Below are 23,347 nucleotides of genomic sequence, written 5' to 3'. Positions count from 1 at the left end.
GAGCAAGTCGCGCGCCACTTTCATAGAGTTGCGCGATAATTGCAAAGTGGAGAAACTGGAGGAAGTCCCTGGCTGAAATTTCAGTCGGTTTCAGAGAGGTCGAAGAGATATTTCTTGGGAGAGTTTCCACATTTTGCTTTCTTAGTTATATTACGTCACTGTTAAAACCAGGTGAGTTTTTCAGTGTAGCGCCACTGCTTTAAAACTGGGTTAGATAAAACGGGTGATAAGGTTACTGAAGTGTGACTTGTCCTAAAGATTTAGGGGAAGTTTACCTAATATGGGATACTAAGGTAAAACGGGATACCCTAATTATTTCGTAGTAAGATATAGCGCCACCTGTTGTACTATTGACTTAATACTTCCAGTCCGTGTATGAGTAACGTGCAGCAGTTTGACCAAAATCGTGACAGGTGTAACGCCGCTAGGTGAGTTTTTATGTTTTCAACATATTTATTGTAAAAATTTCGATCTACAAACATAAGTTTTTGACCTATATGACCAATGAGATGAAGCCGATTATTTTTTTGTCAGTTGCTAGGGCTTAAACAATCACTTAACTTATGAAATTTTAAGGTTATATTTCTATATAGAAAAATTGCAGCCATTTTCGGTTATATGTACATGTGTTGATAAAATGGGATGCGGCATGTGCTTCTAAAACGGGATATATCCCATTTTAGAAACAAGATGCTCGTTTCCTGTTTTAATTTTAATACGATTGCCGTGAACATTGTTGGTATTTTTTCATTTCAGAATCATTATTATTAGCAAATATGGCAACTCGGAAAACAACTCGTCAGTCTTGGTCCGAGGAAGAAATGGCGAAAGCAATCAGATCGGTTTCAACTGGCAAATACGGTTACTTAAAAGCATCAAAAATTTTTTCGGTGCCAAAAAGCACCCTTGAGCGAAGAGTAAAAAACTTAAATAAACAAATTACCGGGCATCAAAAAGGCTTGGGAAGTAGACAACGAACTTTTTCGCGCCAAATGGAAGAACTTCTAGTTGACTACGTAAAAACTATGGAGAGCATGCTTTTTGGATTAACGTGTACAGATGTTCGTAGGTTAGCGTTTCAGTTAGCAGAAAGGAACAATTTGAAACACTATTTTAATAAAAATAAAAAAATGGCTGGCTGGGCTTGGCTCCGATCTTTTATGAAAAAAAATCACCTTTCCCTGAGGAGACCAGAAGCAACATCGGCAGCTCGCGCTAAAGGTTTCAATGCAACTGCCGTAAACAAATTTTTTGATTTGCTGGAGCCCCTGCAAGATAGATACGCGTATGCACCATCTAGAATATTTAACGTCGATGAGACGGGATTAACAACTGTACAAGGGCGTCCATCTAAGGTGATTGCAATGAAAGGTAGGAAGCAAGTAGGAACGTTAACCTCAGCAGAACGAGGAACACTATGCACTGCGGTAATATGCATAAGTGCTGCAGGAACATATGTTCCACCCATGGTCATTTTCCCACGAGTTCGCGTAAAGGAGGAGTTTTCAATTGGGCTACCCCCTGAATCCATAGTAGCCTGCCATTCTTCTGGTTGGATGCAATTAAACCTCTTCGAAAAGTGGTTCGACCATTTTTTAAAATTTACCAATGCCTCAAAAGAAAACCCTTCTTTGCTTATATTGGACGGCCATAAAACTCATACCCAAAACATAATTGTGATAGAGAAAGCCAGGGATCACGGTGTTACAATATTGTGCATACCACCACATTGTAGTCATCGCATGCAACCGCTAGACGTTTCTTTTATGGCACCTTTATCGACATTCTACAGTCAAGAGGTTGAAACATTTCTAAGGAACAATCCAGGTAGAGTCGTTACAATTTACCAAATAGGCAAATTATTTGGAAAGGCCTACTTAAGGGCAGCAACACCCAATAATGCCATTCATGGTTTTGAGAAAACTGGCTTATTTCCCGTTAATCGCCACGTTTTCACTGACGATATGTTTATAGCTGCTGATCCCACTGATCAGCCAGAAAATGAATTAATTTCAACGGAAGACGGCTCACCAGACGGAGAACCACCATTTCCAATCAGGCTCCAAACTCCGCCTCCATCAACTTCATATTCGACCCACACACTGCTACAATCAAAATCAACCTCTCCAATCAGACATCAAACGCCACCGCCATCAACTTCATATTCAACCCACACACTGCCACAATCAGAATCAACTCGTCCTCTTGACTCAGATGACAGCTTCTCCAGTGATGATGATAAACCTTTGGCCAATATTTTTCAAATTTCACCAGAAATGATTCGTCCATACCCAAAAGCAGCATTAAGAAGGCCTGCGAAAACTGGAAATAGAGGTAAAGCTGCCATCTTAACGAGCTCACCTTATAAGAATGAATTAAATGCCAGTATAGAAGGGAAACAACGTAAAGTGTCAACCGGTAAATTGCCATCTTTGAAAGGAAAGGCACTATCGAAGGAAAAATCAGTAAAAAAAATCTCCAAACTACGGAAAAATAGTTCGGCCGAAGTAAAGACTGATAAAGCAACAAACAAGACTAGATACCAAAAAGATGTGAATGGGAAAAACAAGACCAAAGACAAGAATATCCAAAAAATAGACATGACCAAAGAAAACAGTGATGAGGAAGAAAATCCAGTGTGCTTTTATTGTGAAGTAGATTTTATAAGCAGCAAACCTGGTGACCAGTGGATTCAATGCAGTTCCTGTCAAAGATGGGTCCACGAAGCTTGCGGTGTATCAGACAACGAAGCCAGCTATTTCATATGTGATCTGTGCGTATGCACATAATCCCATTTTAGAAACAATACTGATCCCGTTTTAGATATACGTGTTCCTAAAATGGGAAATTTCACTCACCTAAGAAGAAAAAATGTTTTTGTTCTATGTTTAATACTATCATATGTTATGTTTATTTTTTTAATAAAGTTATGTTTGATATATCCATCATGACGTTTGTTTCTGATTTTGTAGCTAAACTTTTTTATAAACCAGGTTCAAACCTTAAGTATCCTATTTTAGGTAAACTTCCCCTATAATAAATTAGTGTTTTAGATTACTCGCTATAATAGAACATCGGTTTATTATTTTACCAAGCCGCGTGTTACGTATCACCCTGTTTGCTTATTTATTTGCAGTGAAAATCCCAGGAGATGTATTTACATCTCCTGTTGAGTGCCCTCTCGTTTTTCCTGGTTCAATATTTATTGGATCGCTATGTAAGCAAATTCCACAGTTTGTTTTCTTTTCACATTTTTTTTTGGTGCAAATAAACCAATAGAAGACTGATCTCTAGCGGATTGGATTTCGTTGCATTTAGATTAGATTTTTCTTTAGGGTTTTCCAATTCAATAAAATTGGTTTAAGGTCTCAAACTTTGTCAAGAAACACCATATTAGAGCATATGACTGAATTTTAACCATCAATGATGGTAATAAAAATATATACTTAATCAGGATTGTTTTGAACGTAAAGAAGTCTATTTTTTTAGAATTTGACTAATTTTAAGGCTTTCAAGTTGCGTAGAAATTATATAGAGATTATGGAGGTATAATTTACAGTTAGTAAGTAGGAAAAGTATTGTAATGAAAAACCTACTATAGTTATATAGTAGTGAATAAAGCCTTCAATTACTGTTGAGGGACCTTAAATTTTAAAATAAGTCAAAAGTGACTGGCCAATTTGATTCCAATTTTTTACTTTCTAATACAATTCTCAAATTTCTGGTTGATTCTCAAGTTGAAAAGAACATTCTTTATTAATGCTGTGAATTGAAAATCAGTTATTAATCATTTTTGTTAAACGTACAGTATGTGTCCAGGATAAGGAGGGAATCTTGAAAACGGTTGGAGATACAGATGTGGTTAAAAGGGAATAAATAATACAACTAATTACACTTTTCCATAGCAATTTTTAAAGCCGCAAAAAACTGATAGTCTTCTATTTCGACGTTTCCGTCTGTAGAACCATCATCAACTTCATTTTTTTAAATATGTGCTCCTTATTTTTTAATATCAGTAATGTATGACATGTATGACACTTTGTGGTCTAAATTGGTTTTTGAAATACTTTGAAAAAAGTCGCTAAACCCTTTTAATTGCGATTTTACGGTAAAGTGCACCAAAGTTATGTCAAAATTACTGTTTTTTGCAGCTTTATTATATTAGGCTACTTTGTAAAGCACCATATTGGTACTGTCTCAATGAAATTCCTGTTATAGACTAATTGGACCTCAGAAACTGCCAAATTTACTAACTTATCAGATAACAAAGGTCGGTATAATGCCAGAAACATTTTTAGTGAAGTCTTGACAAAGTTCTTCTTCACTTTTGATAAAAAAAGGGTTGTGTGCACCATGTGGCCAAATAAAAATTAATTTTGATAAAAATCCTCCAGGAAAACCGTTACTTTTACCCACTTTAAGATTTTTAAGCAAGGTACAGCTCATTAAAAGCACAAAATGCTATAATTGAGCACCCTTTGCTACAATCTAGTGAGTATTATGTATTTTTAAAATAACTCCACCATAATCAAGAAGTAGCTTTAGTGCCTTACTTAGTTTCAAGCATATTTTTAAGGTAATTCTAGAAGAAGTGTTATTAGATTAGCTTATTCATACCAAATGCAAAATGACTGACTGAACTGAGTTCGGTTTATTATTTACCATCAGTAACTGCAAAAATTATAGAGAGTTTTATTTACTAGAAAAAATTAATTAAAACTGTTATAAATAATACATTAACAATTCAATTTATATAGGTGGAACTGTATAGGCTTTCTCCAACTCAAATCTTTTGGTAAACAACAGATTAATGAGTTTCCAAATCTAAAAAAGCTTTCCTAATTTAATCAATCTTTTGACGAAATCCTTGTGTTTGAAAACGAAAACACAATTGGCCCAATTCCAAAACCGCCCTGCTGGAAAGAAAATGACTTTTAAAGTGGCCCAATTTTAGCCCTTTTCTATATTCCGTCGGGCTGTTGCGCAGGGATGCAAATCCGCATTAATGTTGCCGCACGATACAGCCCTTAATCACTCTAATATACAGCCACATTGTGGTTATTGCGACCCTTATTCATTGAACCGCGCCCTTTATAGTGTGTTTGTATAAAAGATAGAGCTATTATGGAAGTTTTTTTGTCGTTAAAAACAGTGATAACACACGTCATGTTGAGGAACGAGCGATGATAAAATCTTAAAGGGCGTTTAAAGTTTATCAGAATAGAACGGACGTGGAGATGATATCTGCGGTCCCAATTGCCTGGTTTCGTGACGCACACATACGTCCAGCTAAAAATAGTGATCACGATTAAAGGTCTTAATCAGAAGTGAAACTGTCACGATATAGCAAAAGGTTCAACATGAAGTTGGGAAATCTAGCAATGTAACCTAATTCCAATCTTGTGGTTGAAAGTTTTTACAAACGGTTCCAACATCACATTCATCACTATAACATATTTCTTCAGATGTGACAATAATGCGTATAGCAATAATCAGTGCGAAAACTGCTTACATTTAAAGGGCTATTTTTAGGGTCGAAACGTGTAGGTTACATTGATTTTGAGTCACAAATCCATCCAAGTTTTTCGCGCGGTTTGAATCGAGGTGAGGGGTGGGGGGATCGCGATTACGCCTTGAGGTCACGTGCGCCACCCTTGGGAGACGAACTTTGCACGTCATTCTCCCCCATAAAAACTCCCGTACGATCGATCATCAAAAATCCTTAATTTCTTTTCCGTTAACGCAGAAAGGCAACATGGCGGAGGACCAGCACCAGTACAAGTTGCTGTATTTTGACATTCCCGGAAGGGCCGAACATATCCGGTACATTTTCGCCTACGCTGGTGTCGACTACGAAGACTTCCGTTTCCAGAAGGACCAGTGGCCGGAAATTAAAAAATGTCGGTGTTGCCACAAGTACACCTCACCAGGTTGTAACAATTTGTTTTGTTAACAGCGACCCCTTTCGGTAAAGTACCCGTACTGGAGATTGACGGAAAACCAGTGGCACAAAGCAACGCTATAGCACGATACTTGGCGCGAAGGTTTGGATTGGCCGGCAAAAACGAATGGGAGGAGCTACAGTGCGACGTTTTGGTCGACACACTAGGTGATCTTCAGGCTAGTAGGTTAACCACGCATGTGCCTACTCACTCAAACTAAACCACCCTATTTTCAGGTGTTACTCAAGCTATGAAGGAAGTCGACCCTATTAAACGTGAGGAGTTGCGTGCCAGGCTCACCAAGGAGGAGTTACCATTTTATTTGTCCAAATTTGAAACCATTGTCAAGGATAATGGAGGATTTTCGGTGGGAGATGACGTAAGAAATTAGATACTAAAAATTGTTGTCAAGTCATCAGTTTTCTTGTGTTGCCAAACGTATAGAGAGTATACTTTGCCTTTTTTAAGTAGCAAAGATTTACTTTCCACTCTTAACCTAAAACACTTTCCAGATCACTTGGTCAGACTTGGTGTTTGCGGTTCTTCTAGATCAGTTCGAAACCACCTACGGAAAAACCTCCCTAAACGGTTATCCGTCACTTAAGGGCTTGAAGGACAAAGTACACGCAATCCCGGGTATCAAAAGTTACTTGGAGACAAGACCACCACGATCCCCAATGCCGAGATTCTAGGAAACTTCTACGTTTTGAGTGAAAACGGCAACCATCCTTCGGATAAAACACAAAAAAAAACGACCGCCATTTTTGTGCGGAATCAAAATGGCCGGTGTAAGGTATAACCGGCCATTTTGTTATCACCGATCAGTTACAAAATGGCTGCCAATGTCAGTTAGTCAGTTAATTAATCATAAAGTCATAAATTAATTTGTACACATTACTGACTGTCCCAGCCATGAAGATATCATCAATCACACTTCTTAAATTGTAAAATATCTTTTATAGCTTTTTATGGAGCTCGTTTAATGGATATGATTTTAGCAACATCCCATGACAACTGTCAAAATAGACTTCTGTAGCTATATATAGTTTCTAATATCGGCTCCTGTCAGTTGATTAACTGTCACAGCACATAAAGAAAAGGTGTAAAACAGATGTCTAAAATAAGTTTAGGAAATATCATCAAAACATCATCTTGAACAGTGCAATTTGGCAGCCATTTTGTAACAACACTTAGTAGTGAAAACGCTATACTAACTTACGTAAATATTTTATAAGATCAATAGGTATTAGTGTTACTAGTGGGTAAAGGCAAATCCACTGCCATTTTAGTTTTTTTCAGACAAATTCAGGAAAGTACACACTTAGGGAAAGCAATGCGGTCAGCCATTTTGCTATTTTTACTCACGACACCCAACTTTGTAAAAAAAGTATTATGGCGGCAATTTTAAATGCCGCGCCAAAATACTATATCAAATGTTGTGGTTATAAATACTGTTATTGTTGTAGTCGTTATGTTGTTTTGTAGCAATAAACCACCATCCGTAACGTAGTACCTGCGTCATCAATAAACAATGTTACAATAATTGTTAGTTTAGTCAGCAGTTTGCTTAATCTAGTTGGTTTACAATGCAAGTGGTACTTAACATGTTTTATTGACGACTCTGTAAATTAGACAGTGATGTATATTACAACAAAGCATAATTATTTTTAGAGTACTTTTAGTATTAAGAAATAATGTCTGTTTAAAAATAAAGTAAAAAGCTGTTTTTTTCACAACGTTTGCAAATGTCTCTTACTTATAGTTTTTATGGAAACCACACTAAGATACTCTATCTTACATTTAAAAAGCCATAATGAAAAAGCTCTCAAGAACAGCTTGGATCAATTCCACTCACACGCACACTAATTCACAATTTACCAATAAGCACAACGAAAGTAATTTTGACAGAACAACCATGATCCCTGACTGGTTTCCAACTCAGAAACCGTAAATGTCAAGTTTTGTTGGTTTTATCTGACATTTTCTAACTTGTGACCAATGGATGTACCTATTTCCCTGAATATTAGTTGGAGATTCTTGCTGAGAACAGACCTAATGCAAGTGCTACTAACATGTTTTATATAGGTATGAGGGAAAGGCTATAAATAATAACCTATGATTCACCTTTCAAAAGACACTTTCAAATAAAACTCTCAACATTATTGGAAAAACATTTTTAGTATTGCCATAATATGTGCAAATTAATCTAGAAATACAAATGCGATTTTGGGTATAAACACTACAATATATACACTTATCTAAGACAAATAATTTATAAATATTTTCTATTAGAATACTATACATATTTTATGAAACGTATAACTTTCTTATACAAGAGGTTTACATAAATCAGTGCAAATAAATTGCGCATTATTATTAAGAACACTTTTTTTACACTCTCTAAAATTGCGCAACGACTTCTTTTTGCTTTGATTTTAATTGCACTTACTTAAATAGACCCTGTATGTGGTAAATAAATTAACTAACTAAACGGGACCATATATATCGGCCAAATTGACGTCGAAAGCCAATTTTTAGTATATATGGCATCGATCACCTACGGGTGAGCTGTCAAACATAAAATGACAGCTCGGCGCGCACCAATGAAATCACAGCTCAATGTCGGGACGGAAGTCCCGGTTTACTTTTTTTTTAAAGAGAGATAGGAAGGTCAAAAATACTGAAAATACGTCAAGACAGTCAACAAGCCCTTAAACACTCGGTGGATTTTCGGGTAGAGCCACGGACTTTCTTGACCTAATTGAGCCCCGATTGAGCATGTTAGAACGCGCCTCCCCTCTAAACGACGCCCTTATCGAAGGTCTCGTAGAACTTGTCCTTTCGAAAGCCGGCTTTTCTGATTGGTTGGCCCTGTAATAAATTTGATTGATTAACTCAAGTACAGTTACTCAAATATGGGGAAAATGGTTACCAATGTACAGGATAGCAAGAAAATTGTGTAAAAAGCACCGAAATAACAGTGACTTGAAGTAAGACAGATAATGAGGAGGAGGACCAAAGAAAAAAAGCAAAATTGACACTGTGGTGAACCAGAGACAGAGCATAATAAATTAAATTTAAAAGTAAGTGCAAATTTGCGGCATTTGCGTAAATCTCTAAGCAGCTTTCAGCTTGCTGCTTTTTCATGGTCAATCAAACTTTACTACCCTCTGTCCTGAAATTAACGCAAATGCTGCATATGGGGACTTGTGGCTAAAATGCAATGGTGTACCTTTTGATGCAGGGGAAGTCCCAGATTTTCTGGTCCAGTCCAAAGTTCTCTCCATCTTGTAACGTTTGTGGCAGCTCTTGGTCTAAAGTTTCCGGAAGGAACAGAGCCAGAATACCTCCAGCTATGCCCAATACCCCCAAAATGAGAAGCGGTAGAGACAGATCAATGTTGGCCTAAAAAATTAAATGGTTACAGCAATTATGATCTAACTAAACAAGTAAACGTACCATATAAACCACAAAAGGTGCTACTATACTGGCCACATAGCCCATAATGTGGATTAGAGCTACACCTTGAGCTCTCACCACTGTGGGAAGTAACTCAGCAGCGTACTGCAATCCGATGTTGTAGGAAATATTAATGGCAAATCGACCGAATATAGCTAGAGTAGCTGAAGGTATTCCCAATGGGACTACGGTGGCCAAAATGCTGAAAATGCCGCTCACAACCATTGAACCACAAGCTAACCATCTTCGACCCCAAACGTCAAGAACCGCAGTTAGGAAAGTGTCTGCCGGAAATTCAGTGGCGCTGGCGATGGTAAACGTCAAGAATATATCCAATCCTAGCGTGCCAACGTTCCTCACGTGACCGTCAAACACCAACGAAATAGCCATCCACAACAAGATCAAAATAATGGTGATTTTACGGAGTCGTGGTGTCTTAAACAAATCCAGAACGGTGTAATTCCGGTCTGATTCGTCTTCTTTTTGCATCCTGAGACAACTGTCCTGTGGACAGAATAATGTAAATATTGACACACTATTTACAAAAATGTTTAATTACTTTAAACTGGTCATAAATTTTTGGATCCACTTGTCTTCTATTGATACGTTCAAACTTCTTGAGAATACCAATGCTTTTGTCAATACGACCTTGAGATACCAACCACCTAGAGAACAATAATATTACTTATATAATATCTAAAAAAAGAAGTAGATGAACTCTGTCATACCTTGCAGACTCAGGAACCACCCATGGAGTAAATATAGCCAGAGCCAATGGGGCGCTAGTGACGTAACACAACATCTTCCAATCAGCAACGTACAAAGCAATCCAAGGCAGTATGGAAGCGGCAAAGGTGAAGAAAATAGCTATAGACATGTTAGCCACGAAAGTTCGCCATTTTGGTCCCACATACTCTAAAACTATTCCCCCAAACTGACAGTATCAGCCAAAGTAAAATCACCAATCAAATAACTAACCTAGAATATACATCATAGTGAAGCAGTTGTCGAATGCCATTCCCACCAAAAATCTGCAGGCGGCGAATGCCCAAAAAGAGGAGCACATGGTAGTGGCCATCCCACCGATAAAGCCCACCAAGTTGGTGCCCACTAGAGCGGGTATTCTTCCAAGTCGATCGGCCAACCATCCGAACACCAAACCGCCCAAGATGGCGCCACAGAAGAAAATCGACTGGGCAGTACTGGGCAATGCAGCGTTGTCACACACCCAGTCATTCTAAAATCAAATCAAAATAAAACACCACAACAATAAACCTACCTATACTAAACCTACCTCGGTGGCTATGGTGGAGTAAGGCACTTCAGTGGTGTTGTACTCCCAACCATGTTTGCAGTGGACTATGTTCCAGGACAAATCTGGTTGAGTGTAGCCGTTAGCCAGCACTTCAGTGTAGTTGACGTCGTACATTTTACAACGGTTTAGCACCTCACCGTCCATTGGAATGGCCAATGCAATTCTGAAAAAAATGAGTATCGTACCTTTATAAATTATGTTCAAGTGGACAAGATTGTATTTGAGAAAAGTGGCAACACTGTTTGATAGTCATATTAATCACTGATAGAAAATATAGAATAGAAAAAAAAATAGAAAATATATATAGAATTAGAAAATCACACCAAACACTTCTTTCTTGTCAATATTCTTGAATGCAACAAGTAAGTACAGTTTACTTAAAGTAGACTTGCAGTTGTTGTCTTAATTTTGAACTAAAAGGTGCATTAAGAGCTAGTTTTTACATTTTTGTTAATATTTCACCTTGGACTTAATGCTAATAATTTCTGGCTCATTTTGTAAATGCCAGTAGCTTCTGAATAGTACTTAAAGCCTGCCAAGAATTGTCAAAAGTCTCTATACATTTTCTAAGCCTTCCAACCCTGTCAGAAATCACTACAATACTTCTAAAGGTTCAAGAATTTCTTGAAATTCCTACAGGGCTGTAGAATTATTTTAGAAATGCCAGAAGTCTTTAAATACTAAGCAATTACAAGTCCAGAGTTGATTAACTGAGACAGCTCTGACTGATGGTATTTACTAATGAGCCAATATTGGTTACCTTGCATCTCAGGTATCACCATGGTTCTGTTCCTGGTCTAATAATACACAATCAAGTGGGCGTCCATTCGAATTTCTGTTTGTTAATATGAATAAACAATTTCCTCTCGCCCAACCAACCCAACGACTAATTTGAGTCAATGGCATGGCCAAAAAACCTTAAACTTGGGCCGATGGCATTGAAATGCCTTTTGGTAGGTAATTTGGCTTACACGCAACCATTTCTTGTCTGGTGCTCAGGTGTGCTTGAAGTTTGTTACGTAAAAGTATTTTTTCGATTAAAAGAGACATGGGTCGGTGTTCTTGTTCCGTTATCTAACACTGGATTTCGCAATTTCTCGTTTTTTAAAGGATAGGTGAATGGGGTAATTTGCTTGTTTTTGTCTTGATCTGGGTGTGCTGCGTGGTTTTTCCTGCTAAAAAAACTGTTACAAGTGCACTTTCGTTTTGATTTCCTACCACTCAGCTGGTAGTTTTTTAAGCAATTATTATTACAGAAATATTTTTCAGGGTCGTGTATACAGCCATTTTAGAATGTATTGGACAATCAATACGTAAATGAACCGACTAAATAATGAATAGTATGCAAATTGGGTATCTCGTTTGCTTGATTAGCCTGGTTGCTGTTTCACCGGATCTCTTTGTCTAATGTTTCATTTGCTGTTAAGTAACAATAAAAAATATGCATTCCAAAAATCGTGCGAATTAGCGTGCATAATTGTCTCATTAATAATTTCAATTGGATTCGCGGCTTAAAATGGTCGCAAACGACCGCAAACCGCGGAATTTCGTGCGCTCGCCATTTTTCAATCGGACCGCAGCCTTGATCGGCTTTTTTTTCCATTTTTTGGCAAACGGTTAAGTTTAAATACCATCCAAGTTTTATAAGAATTTTTCCAATGATCAGTTAACCAATCCGGCAAGAAACTGAATATTAAGATAAAGGTGCGACAAGCCAAAGGACGTAAATTTTGTAGGCCATTCAAACTAACAATTCTATTGGTATCAAAGCCTAAACATTTTATAAGCAAATGCCAGAAAATCAATCTAAATTCTCAAAACCACAAATTGATAAGCCAGCATTGATCTATAATGGATTTGTTAGTATAGATTGCAATGCATTGGTAAGGCATTACCAGGTCATGATGTACTAAAATGTTTACAAAACTTAGATTTGCTCTTGAAAACTAGACTACATTCCAGCTTATAATAACACTAAGTTTCTGTGTATTGATTTGGGTGTACACAGCCTCGAGATAATTTCAGCTTACTCTAATGCACCTATATTCACATTACATACCTCGTTCAATGCCATCACTACATTAAATCCGTTAGAAAACGTGCATACTAAAAGAAAATTTCATGCTTGAGGGGTCAGTCTGGATAACATTACAACAGAAATTGTGTGTGAATCATGTATACCGAAAACCAAACTAAAGTAATCTGACGTCACAGCTGCATAAATTTACATTGTTGTTAAAGTATTGAAGATATGAAAGATAACTAATTCAAATGTTGTTTACTTGTTTCACATATTAAATAAATGCAATTGCTTTCGTAAAGAGGAATTATGACAGTTATGTAAATTTGGAAAGTTTGTCGGTGCCCAACAACGCAACAACACTAAGATAGTATACTTAGTTTTTTATGTAAATGTGTTCTGGTTTTGCCTGCACTTAAAATTGGTGACGTCATTCTTAATTTGTTTGATTTTTGCTATACGAATGATTAGGCAATACTTCATTGAAATGTCCCCTTTCAGTTACATGAAAATTTAGTACAGTTCAGATGAAAAGTCCAGTCCATTCTCAAAACGTGCTTTATAGCTTTATGTTTTATTAAATGCCTTATAACAATGTCACTTAAGTTTGATACTGTTGATAATTGAAAACATCTTGTTGAACTCGTTATGGGAATTATGGCAATTATGTAATTACTTCAGTCATGTGACCTCAATAAATAAATTCTCTACATAGAGCTTTACAAACTTCTTTGATCATAATTAGTCAATTTTAATAGCATTTTATTTTTGATAATAATATACACAGTGCTTCATTTAAAAAACGTACGTTTTAATTTTTGTAATTTAAAATCAAATTTATCAAAGTTTCCATCTTTCCTCGTGCACCAAGAAAATAAACAATGTTTTTAGAAACTTTAATTTGCTTTTAATATTTTAAATAAGATGATAATTGCCTTTATCTGTAATAATAATGTGTATCTCTGTTTACCTGAAAAATTAGTTATAATTAGTGAGAAATGCTAATTTATTGCTTTGGTTGTTGATATAATACTAATATTATGCTACTGTTAAATCTGTTGTAAACATTACTATTCAATCCAATTAAATAGCTGTTTTCTGATGCATAAACGACAAATTTGAAAACCTTATAAGTATACGTGTCTGTTGTAGAAATATGGACAGAGTTGACAAAGTCACCGATATTGTGTTTTACATCTTCAATGTCAGATGATGCGATCTAAACCAGACTTGCTCGTTTATTACAAATAATCTGTTTTTTATGACAAGATTCCTTGAGAACTCGTAAAGCTCAAAATACACTAATTTGTAGTTGAACACTTTCAGAGTAAATATTAAGTTGCTAAATTTGGTGCTAAACTGCAAAGTTAGTTCTATGAATTCCACTACAGTGGAATTTTTTTAGTCCTCTTACTAGTATTTGCTAGTAGTCATTCAAACCTAATTAATGTAAATAGGTGTTCAAGGTAAACTGGCATTAACCCAAACTTCCATAAACGTGTAAATAATATTCATCACAATTAAACGTATCAATATTTGAATTTTTACTCTTCTTCTTTCTTACAATACGTCAAATGTTAATTCACTATTAAATAATTATCACTACGCTTAACACTGATACTTGGTTTAACAAATATTTGCGGAATAAATATCTCTTTTAACACTTTGAGCCGAAAAATGTTTGATTCTATTTTGCCAACTCCACCACATATTAATTAATATTTATACTAGACTAGTTGTTATATGGTGAACTAATTATGTGGCATAAAACAAAATCTATTAAGTATTCTAAAAAACTTTGTATATAATTAAAATATATCATACTTAATAGAATTTTTTAGCGTTGTTTTTAAAACCAATATTCTGCAAGGACTTTACGTCGTCAGGCAGTCTATTGTGTACTGTAATAGGCTTGTTCCGTTAAATAGTGTATTTTAATTAGTTACTAAGTTAAATGCATTGGGTTATAGCAATATTAGGTCTAAGGTCGAAAGCTCTTAAAAATTAGAAATTGTGTGGCAAAAAATCAATTTGGTAGCAGTGGTTTATAAAGGAGTTTCCATGAGAACCACTTGCAAACATGTGATTATAATATCAGAAGGTTTAATTCAATTCTTCTATTAAGAAACTTGTTACCTATATGTAATTAATTAAATAATCCCTTGAAATTGTATTGGTGTCTAAATCAATGATTTGTAGAATTTTCAAAACAACATGTTTTGCTGTATGTTATATTGTCAAAATTAGTGCTGTAAATCTTCTAAATGAACTGAGCTGGTCAAATTTTGTTGTTGAAGACTTCTTACTATTTTGACACTTTCTTATTGTCTTCTGATTTTCACTATTTCATATCTTCCGGTCTTGTCACATCCTTACAGTCTGTAAATTGTCAAAATTGATGCTATAAGCTTTAGGGCCGATTACACCGACATATTTAATTTGACTATGACATTTTGCATATGATCTGTCACAGTCAAATCACAACTTAGCCTAGGTGAACCTTAGGGCGACCCCAAGATCGAAATAAAAGCACGAATTGAGCAGGCCTGAAAAACATTTATTGATATGAAGCAATTTTTGACGAGATCCGAACTGAGCCTAGAACTTAGAACGATCAGATTTTATATATTTTCAACCTTGTTATATGGTAGTGAAGGATGGACTCTCTATGCGACTACAGAGAAAAAGCTGGACGCTTTTGAGATGTATTTATACCGCCGTATGTTGAGAATATCGTAGGTGCAGAGAATCACCAACTTGGAAGACCTTGCGCGGATGGGAAAATCAAAAGAACTGTTGCTGATCGTTAAGGAAAAAAACGGGATACATACTCACATAATGAGAGGCGAAAGGTATGAACTCTTGAGACTGATCATTGAAGGAAAAATACAAGGAAAAAGATCAGTGGGAAGAAGACAAAACTCCTGGCTGAAAGACCATCAATTGACATCTTCAGAGCTGCTACATCCAGAATCATGATTGCCAACCTCCGGCGGGAGACGGCGGATTAAGAAGAAGAATCCACCATTAATCTTACTGTAGTCAGACTGTCAAAAATCAATCATGAAGAATTTTTACTGTCTTTACATGTTTTGCTGTATGTTATCTTGTCAAAATTAGTGCTGTAAGCCTTATGAATGAGCTCAGCTTGTCAAATTTTGATGTTGAAGACTTCTTACTGCTTTGACACTTTCTTATTATCCTCTGATTGTGAAAACTTCCTTAGAGTCTGTAAATTGTCAAAATTGATGCTATAAGCTTTATTCTTACTGTCGCCAGACTGTCAAAAATCAATCCTGAAGACCTTTTACTGTCTTGATATGTTCTATATGTTAGACTGTCAATAACAACTAGACTGTGCGTTTTAAACTTGAATACGCGTGCAAAATAAAACTTCTTGCAAAAATCAAGGTTTACGTCACCGTCAACTAACCACGCTAATGCGGAGCGCACTTTAATTATTCCCGCAATCAATTAAGCTAATGAATACTAAACAAAAGGTAATTAATTTAATTAGGAGCCGTATGAAAAATCGTGGCTCGTCTACTTAAGAATTGAACATGAGGTGTAAACGTAGTAATAGAAATATTGCGCTAATTTGGCGTGCGCATTCAAGCGGCGCCGAACGTGATTTTTTTTCTTTGCACAGAAAAACTAGCGGCCCTCGAATCGACCAGGATCAGGATATTGGATTATAATAATAATAATGAACTTGACTTTATCTGATGGTCTATATTGTGCTGGCGAATTGCAATCATTTACGGTCCGCTTAGTTTAGGTGTTTGTTCTGTAATTATTAAGTCGTGACGGCCGTTTTTGCGATTCGAAGTTCAACTGCTAATCAGTAATTTGCGTCTTTTCTCGTTTTGAAGCCAGTTTGATCACCTCATTAGCAAATCGTTGTTAATGATACTTAAAATCAATGCAAATTTGCTTTAACTCATATTGTGAATATACTGGTAACCTGGTTAAAAAATGATCAAATCAGTCACGTGGCCCTTGTTTGTAAGCTTAAATTTAAAGTCTGGTGATCAGTAAAACTTCAAATTATAACATTTTTTCAAAATGTCTAAACAAACAATTTAAAGTCAAAATTGTGTTTTGGAGTTGTCACAAATTATAATAAATGACAGACAAAGTACTATTTTTTTTCAGTTGTCCACAAAAATGCACTTGTCTCCATTTAACCTACTCAGTATCTTTTATGGTTTCCATCGAATTTGGGACACTGTGTATATAAAATGTACCAGGTGGCCAACAAGAATGGGAGTACTGTATTTAGGAAACTGTCCATCGTAGAGGCTTGTGGCATAAAATTTTTTATTTAAAACTGACAAGAGAACCACATTGTTTTTTTGTAGTTTCAGCGTTGATACATCTACATGAAATCAGTGACAACCACAGATTTTGGTTAGACATCCCTAATAACTGATACCATTTTTCAATTCTACTAATCGATCTCGACAAATTTTGTTCTGAAAAATGGATTTTGTCGTTTTCGAGATATTTACCATTGCAGATTAAAATGGCTGTAGCAGGCAAACGCATAAGACAAAACAGTTTAATCTCTAACTTTTATGGCATTCATGCAAAGAGCATTTTCAAAATGTTGAGCCATGGTCCAATTCGTTCAAACAGTCACGTGACCAATAAAAATCTAATTTTAGGTTTGTAATATTATTATTATTATTGATTTATCATAACAATTATTGTTCCTTTTTAGTTAGGTTAGGTTAGGATAATTTTATATATTTGACGTTTCAGTTTTCAGCAACCATCATCAGCGTGAGAACAATTTTTGGACATTTTGATATTAGAGGTTTCTCTTTTGTTGGATTTAAAAAACACAAAATAATTAATTTTTACGTTTTTATTGAAGACAGTTAAGTACAGTTTCGTCGAATTTAATCAGGAAGCGATCGATTAACGATTGGTTGCTCCTGGATTTTAAAAGTCATGCCAACGATTTCCTATCGATTATTTTATTGTGACGTCTCACGACCTCAACAAGTCTGTCTCCGATTTACGGACGCAGTTTCTATAGGATTAATGCGATCCTTGTTGCTGTAGTTCGCTTTTTATGGAAGAAAATTGCTAAACGATCTATTATGAAGCCTAATGGCTCACGACACAAAAAAATCGATGCTAATGAGCTTACCGGTTAGATCTGTTGCAAGGTTAGATCACGGTAATGAAGACTTTTGCTGTAATAATTACTGCTTGGAAGAAAAAGGAAAAAATGTTTTTATGACAATGGGATACTCAATCATGTAAGTTTGGTCAGTCATCTAATTTAAGTAGTGTGTAAATCAAGGTTTGTGCAACCAATTGATATCCGTAAACACAAACAGGAATGATACGCTTAGTAGATTATTAATAATGATATAGGTAGATTAAGCTTTCCGTTTATTTTAATAATTTAGACTTTGTTTTACGTTTCAAATTGATTGCTGTCTAATATTGCAATTTGGGATAGTGAGAATAGCTTGAAATTGTGTAAAATGGTATTAACTCAAAATCAACAACATTTTACTAGTTTTTCTACTTAATTTGTTTTTTTTTATATATTTCTGTATATATTGTAGGCAAACTTGGATGTAATCATTGAGTACTATAGCCTAGATTAGATCTACGATTCTAGTCAATTATGTAAAGAATAATGCTAGTTAAAAAAGATGAATGGTATCTGACTCATTTACAAACGTTATTGTCTGGTTTGATATTTGTTTGTAACCTGGAAATAACATTTTCTCTAATAATTCCTACGGTGCTGGATGGTAATTGAAAAGACCAATAAAAATGACAAATTAAGATAATCTGGTCAAGTTATAAAATAGTTTAAAATGCTGGATTCAAACAGTAATCTGATTTTCTATTAAGCTGACAGAAACAATTTGACTGACTCTGGTATAGCACAAAATGATCTACAATCTGTCACAGTCTAAAACTGTCTTATATATTCTGATTATTTGATTTAGTTTTTGAGTTTAAGATAAAATCTATAATACTGTTTTAATTGCAAACTAATATACTAATACAATCAATTGAACATATTGATATCTAACGACCAGAGACTGTCCGAAAATAACAAACTAATAACTAAAATATTACAAGACAAATGTCTATAAAGAAATCATCTATTAAGTTTTAGTATTGAGAAGCAAACTGCTGACAAAAACGTATTAGGATTTTCTAAGTAAATAAAATTGAAAAAAGTACTTTTTGAAAAAAGTGTAGGTACCTACTGCATGGAAATAATGCAATAACACTAGAAAACGTTATGTAGCAGTACTGGGTCATAAAAACCTGTTATTTCAAACTAGTTAACCAAATCACTAAATATAACCATCTGGAGTGGTTTTTGGGCTAAGAGGCATTTACGACGTCCCATTTCGATTTTATTGCCCCGACGGCCTTTAATCGTTGTCATATCAATTAATATTCAATACCCCGCCCATATTCGTGTTCGCTAAAAGTACTTTTTGCAGGTGCGTAAATTGCCTATACACTTTTTTCCTGTTCGCCGTCGTCCAAAAAACAAATTACACCACTCAATAACGCATTTAATTGACAGCAAACAATAGATTTATAATGGTTTAGTTAAGTAGGTTTAGGTTATGGAAACTATACTATAACCGGCCTATTGGGAACGATTAGTTTTTTCCGGTTAATTTGTTTTTTCTTGTAACTCAATTTCATAGTTTGAGTAGGCCTAATTGAAAGGTGAATAAATTGTCTTCGGTGTACCAATCACAAAGATTTGATTATAATTGGAACACCCCGTATATTATACACACTTTCAACAATTTTTTCATCTTTTTTGATTCTGAAACTAAGCTTGGAAACCTCTTCTAAGAGATTATTATACTTAGAAGGTTTGACTAATTTCAAGATATTCTTATAAATATTTAGTAAATAAATACACTATGAGATACTAGTCGATAAACCGATAAGAAGGATTTACTACAGTAGTTTTGATAGCTTGACAAAAATTCTAGGCGAAACCAGTGTAATTTTGGTAAAATTGTACCGATTGTCTCAAATTCGATAGTTACGGGGTATCTAAATAGCAATGATGCGATTTTTACGAACCTGTGCTCGATTTTTGTCAAATATGGCAGTAATTTCATGGCAAACTTAATAGCACTAAACTTAAAACACGTAAAGAGCATTGTTTTGATTGATACTTCTGATGAATTGTTCTAGAACTTTAATTTTAACTATTTCCACATAAAGGTTAGGTATGGTTTACTGATCTTATAGATCAAACAATAAGTCATTTTTCATTATTTTTGATTAAACTAGTCATTACACAATCGCATATATTGCTGTTTCCATATAAAATTACAGCCTTTAATGAAATTCTTGCGCTGTAATTGATTTGATATAATCTTGATTCTTTAAGATATCGCTGAACTTTTCTCATTGCATAACAATTATCGTTGTCATTGAAACTGAAAGCCGAGAACGTCGAACCGCAGCCAATAAACGCTTTCTCATTAACCTGTCACAAAGTAACAGGATCCGAAGAAGGTTGAAAATGCCACAGTTTTTCCAAATGCCATTATTACTAGGGCGTGCAATATTTCAAGGTTTTTTTCAACTTTTAAGACTGGGCGTAGGTTTTACAAGTTGATTTATATCACTATTTAAACTTTACAAAAAGTAATAAATCTGGATGACCCCCGGTTGCCAAAGCAAAACAATGCAAATCCTCTCCGTTTAGTTAATTTATGTTGAATTTAATGGTGTGTGCATTTCACACATTAGTACACACATCCCGTTTCGTAAATACAAAATGTACACAACACGCCTCTTCAAACCAGAACGAAAAAACTTACCTTTCTTCCACCGTCAAATTCTGCAGTTCTGGCACCCAACACCAATGATTTTCCGGAACGAGGGTGACGAAGATTTGCGTAAAATAGACCCAGGCTACGAAGAAGGCAAAAGGGATCATCATCAAGAACAGGAAAATCTGGTAGTAGCCAAAGCCTCCAATGTGGGGGAAGAGATCATCAAAATCAAAGTTTTTCGTTGGTGCTTCTTTTTCTGGATTAGTAGTTTCCAGACACTTTTCCCCTTTAAGGTTTGGGGTGATTTTGTCAGGCACATAACCCTTGTTAGAGTACCTAATGGAGTTGGATATCAGTATTTGTGTTTTAACACTCTAATTCATTCAAACCTACCCGGATAGAGTACTTTCCAGGTCCATCTTCTCGTCAGTTTGTTGAGGCTCAACGACTTTCTCCTGAGGTGGCATCTTTTCAACGCGAAAATATCGAATCACAGAACTACCGGACCACTAGCGGGCTAGCACATAAGATACGTTCCTTATGTGAATTCCCGCGATCGCGGCAAAAAAGTGACGAACTAAAAGATTTTGCAAGACCCACCGACGTTTTATACTGATCGGGTACTAGCGGTACGACCTTGCCGGCTACAACGTTCGTTACACTGCAGAAGACATTGGGTCTGATTTAATTGATTCGCTTGATCTTTTACCCTGAATTCACAATTAATGCGGAAAGTGCGGCAACGCTGGTTTGCTCGCTCAGCTTCTGAAACGTCATCAATGCGTAACCGGACAAGGGAATTCCTTCAGTAGCCAGTAACTAGATCAGGGGAAAATCCAAAATGACCACCTTCTGTATGTTTTCCACTGAGTAATTTTGTCATCTCACAACGGATGAAAGAAATGATTTCCTGTTTTCTGACCAACATCGTTAGCAAATAGGAATTAGATTGAAAAGCCAGAAAAGGAGAACCAATTTTTGAGCTTCATGAGGGAGGAACCCTATTCTATATTGTCAACAAAGGTTCCTGCAAACTCCGATTCTGGCCGCAATGTTGCCAAATTACTTCAAAACTAGATTGTGTTTAAAACATTTGAAAGAGTGATTAAAACTTTGTTTTAAAACATCTTCATGATCACTACTAGGCTTCCTGGTTTCTGCATAAATTGCTTAAACTTGCGCTCATGAAAAATATTAATTGTTACGTCTATATCTCCAAAAGACGTTGAAAACAAGCAGGAGAGGTTACTGTCTTATAACCACAGTATACATCGTTCATCTAACCATCACGTGATATTGATTGGTAACAAATTAGAGCTGAACAAGTGGTTCTTGGGTTATTCTTGAATTAACTACTACAAAGTGAGTGAGTGAGTACCACTAGGATTTCTCTGGATAGTCTTCTATCCAGAGAATATCTCCTCTCTATACCTCCTCTCTGTATATCCAGTCTGGATTCTTTCTAGTTTTTTTATCTAGACATCTTACTTTTTCGCTCTTCTTGCTGTTTCTTATGCTCGTTTCACCGACACTTTCTTCTCGGTTTTAAGAACAACTTAAGCTAAATTGAGATTTGAATGTGACAGATTCTGTGCAAAATATTACAGTCTAAAGAATACTTGGCTAAGTTGCCTTTAATCGGAACTTAATGAAGATAGGGGAAACGGACAGTAGTCTTTCACTTCGTCACATTACTTGTTGTTTTAACTCTGGTGCTTTTTCTCTTGTTTTCTCTATTTTTGAATCGTTTGCAATTTTGTTTTTAGTTGCTTCTTCCACTTTTTTCTTCTTTATTTTGGCGTTCTCTGTTGTGTATTTAGCTTACTTGTTGTACTGTTGTTGTGTAACCGTTTTGTTTTTAGATTTGTTTTCTACTTTATCCTCTTTTGGTGAGGTATTTTGATTACTTTTCCCATTGCTTTTTGCATGCTTTTCCCCATTCTGCACTCTCTTAGTAATGCTTGCATGATCTTCAGATTTTTGTAAATTTTTTCTAACTTCTTACTAGTCTCGTGTTGTTTCTTTAGTGCCTGTTTTACTAGTTTACGCCATTTAGGTATAAATCAAAAAATTCATGGTACCAACTGCTGAGGCACTTTATACCTCAATGATCAACAACACAGTTTATCAGATCTGCTACACTGAGATTTTCACTTGACATAATCAGGGTCTAGAAGACCACTGGGCTTCTGTTTAGGTTCCAATAGAGCATTCAAATTCAAAATTCCTTAAAACTTTTATTCCATTCAATGTATTCTCTTGACCATTGCCCTAATTCAGGTCTAGAATCCACCGACTACGGCCCTGACTTTCTTACAAGAATGATCGTTGTACACCCGCACCGTTACACCAACACGGTTTTAATTGATACTTCCTAGTTCCGGTGGTCACGTGGAACAATCCAAGGCCAGAAATTGGTAGGGTTTTTTTCTACATCATCGTTTGCTATAGTCGGTCTGAGGTCGTGGATTCGATGCTTATCATTAATAAAGATTTATAATAATGGATTCGTTTGCCCGTTTTTTTTTCCTTAACAAGTCATTATTAATTTTCATCATTAAGGAATTAGTTGCTAATTACTGCTACCAAAGCGCGGAAAAAAACTCCCTTGACGATAGTTTTTTGTAGGGTGCTTTGCTCCAGTTTGGAAATGGAGAGAGGTCGATGTCGAAATAATAGTTTGATACCAGTCGGGTAGTGTAGAACCGTATTTAGTGCTCTCTAAAAAATGAACGTGATTTAATTGACATTGACTATTAAGAACACATATTTAAATCAAAGTGGATTAAAAACAGCGCAAGGTTTGATGTTGCAA

The 23,347-nt window shown here is 35.7% G+C and overlaps 3 protein-coding genes across 4 annotated transcripts; 2 read left to right on the top strand and 1 right to left on the bottom strand.

Moving 5' to 3' along the window:
• The first annotated feature begins 13 nt into the window (after positions 1-13).
• On the top strand, positions 14-7,682 carry LOC145731538 (glutathione S-transferase-like). 2 transcript variants are annotated; one of them, XM_081983365.1, is made up of 5 exons: positions 14-171; positions 5,747-5,900; positions 5,957-6,124; positions 6,179-6,321; positions 6,455-7,682. In XM_081983365.1, exons 2-5 carry the CDS (start codon positions 5,756-5,758, stop codon positions 6,632-6,634), a joined length of 636 nt encoding a protein of 211 aa, XP_081839491.1. In that variant the 5' UTR covers positions 14-171; positions 5,747-5,755; the 3' UTR covers positions 6,635-7,682. The 2 variants fall into 2 exon arrangements, with proteins under 2 accessions (XP_081839491.1, XP_081839489.1); XM_081983363.1 differs by lacking the exon at positions 14-171 and adding an exon at positions 3,039-3,217.
• Positions 266-2,951, top strand: LOC145731861 (uncharacterized). Its single transcript, XM_081983853.1, has 2 exons — positions 266-428; positions 757-2,951. The coding sequence occupies exon 2, from the start codon at positions 777-779 to the stop codon at positions 2,787-2,789; it is 2,013 nt and encodes a 670-aa protein (XP_081839979.1). The 5' UTR covers positions 266-428; positions 757-776; the 3' UTR covers positions 2,790-2,951.
• Positions 7,683-8,101: 419 nt separating the features above from the next.
• Positions 8,102-21,177, bottom strand: LOC145731537 (organic cation transporter protein-like). The gene is made up of 9 exons (XM_081983362.1): positions 20,926-21,177; positions 20,578-20,868; positions 10,696-10,879; positions 10,380-10,638; positions 10,130-10,322; positions 9,961-10,066; positions 9,402-9,905; positions 9,175-9,347; positions 8,102-8,813 (listed from the first exon to the last, which is right to left on the bottom strand). Exons 1-9 carry the CDS (start codon positions 20,997-20,999, stop codon positions 8,654-8,656), a joined length of 1,944 nt encoding a protein of 647 aa, XP_081839488.1. The 5' UTR covers positions 21,000-21,177; the 3' UTR covers positions 8,102-8,653.
• Positions 21,178-23,347: the final 2,170 nt, after the last annotated feature.

The sequence above is a fragment of the Ips typographus genome, linkage group LG7 (genome assembly GCF_016097725.1).
Source record: "Ips typographus isolate SLU linkage group LG7, UJ_Ityp_2.0, whole genome shotgun sequence".
Classification (NCBI taxonomy): Eukaryota; Metazoa; Arthropoda; class Insecta; order Coleoptera; family Curculionidae; genus Ips; species Ips typographus.
Note: the sequence above shows the minus strand (reverse complement) of the source record. Positions and strands in the feature narration are given on the sequence as shown.

Coding starts and splice junctions, on each gene's coding strand:
- LOC145731538 (XM_081983363.1), top strand. CDS start 3,152: ATGTATTTACATCTCCTGTTGAGTGCCCTCTCGTTTTTCCTGGTTCAA. Junction 3,218..5,746: donor AATATTTATTGGATCGCTAT/GTAAGCAAATTC, acceptor CCGTTAACGCAG/AAAGGCAACATGGCGGAGGA. Junction 5,901..5,956: donor GTGGCCGGAAATTAAAAAAT/GTCGGTGTTGCC, acceptor TTTTGTTAACAG/CGACCCCTTTCGGTAAAGTA.
- LOC145731537 (XM_081983362.1), bottom strand. CDS start 20,999: ATGCCACCTCAGGAGAAAGTCGTTGAGCCTCAACAAACTGACGAGAAG. Junction 9,906..9,960: donor AAATTTATGACCAGTTTAAA/GTAATTAAACAT, acceptor TTCTGTCCACAG/GACAGTTGTCTCAGGATGCA. Junction 9,348..9,401: donor CACCTTTTGTGGTTTATATG/GTACGTTTACTT, acceptor TTAATTTTTTAG/GCCAACATTGATCTGTCTCT.
- LOC145731861 (XM_081983853.1), top strand. CDS start 777: ATGGCAACTCGGAAAACAACTCGTCAGTCTTGGTCCGAGGAAGAAATG.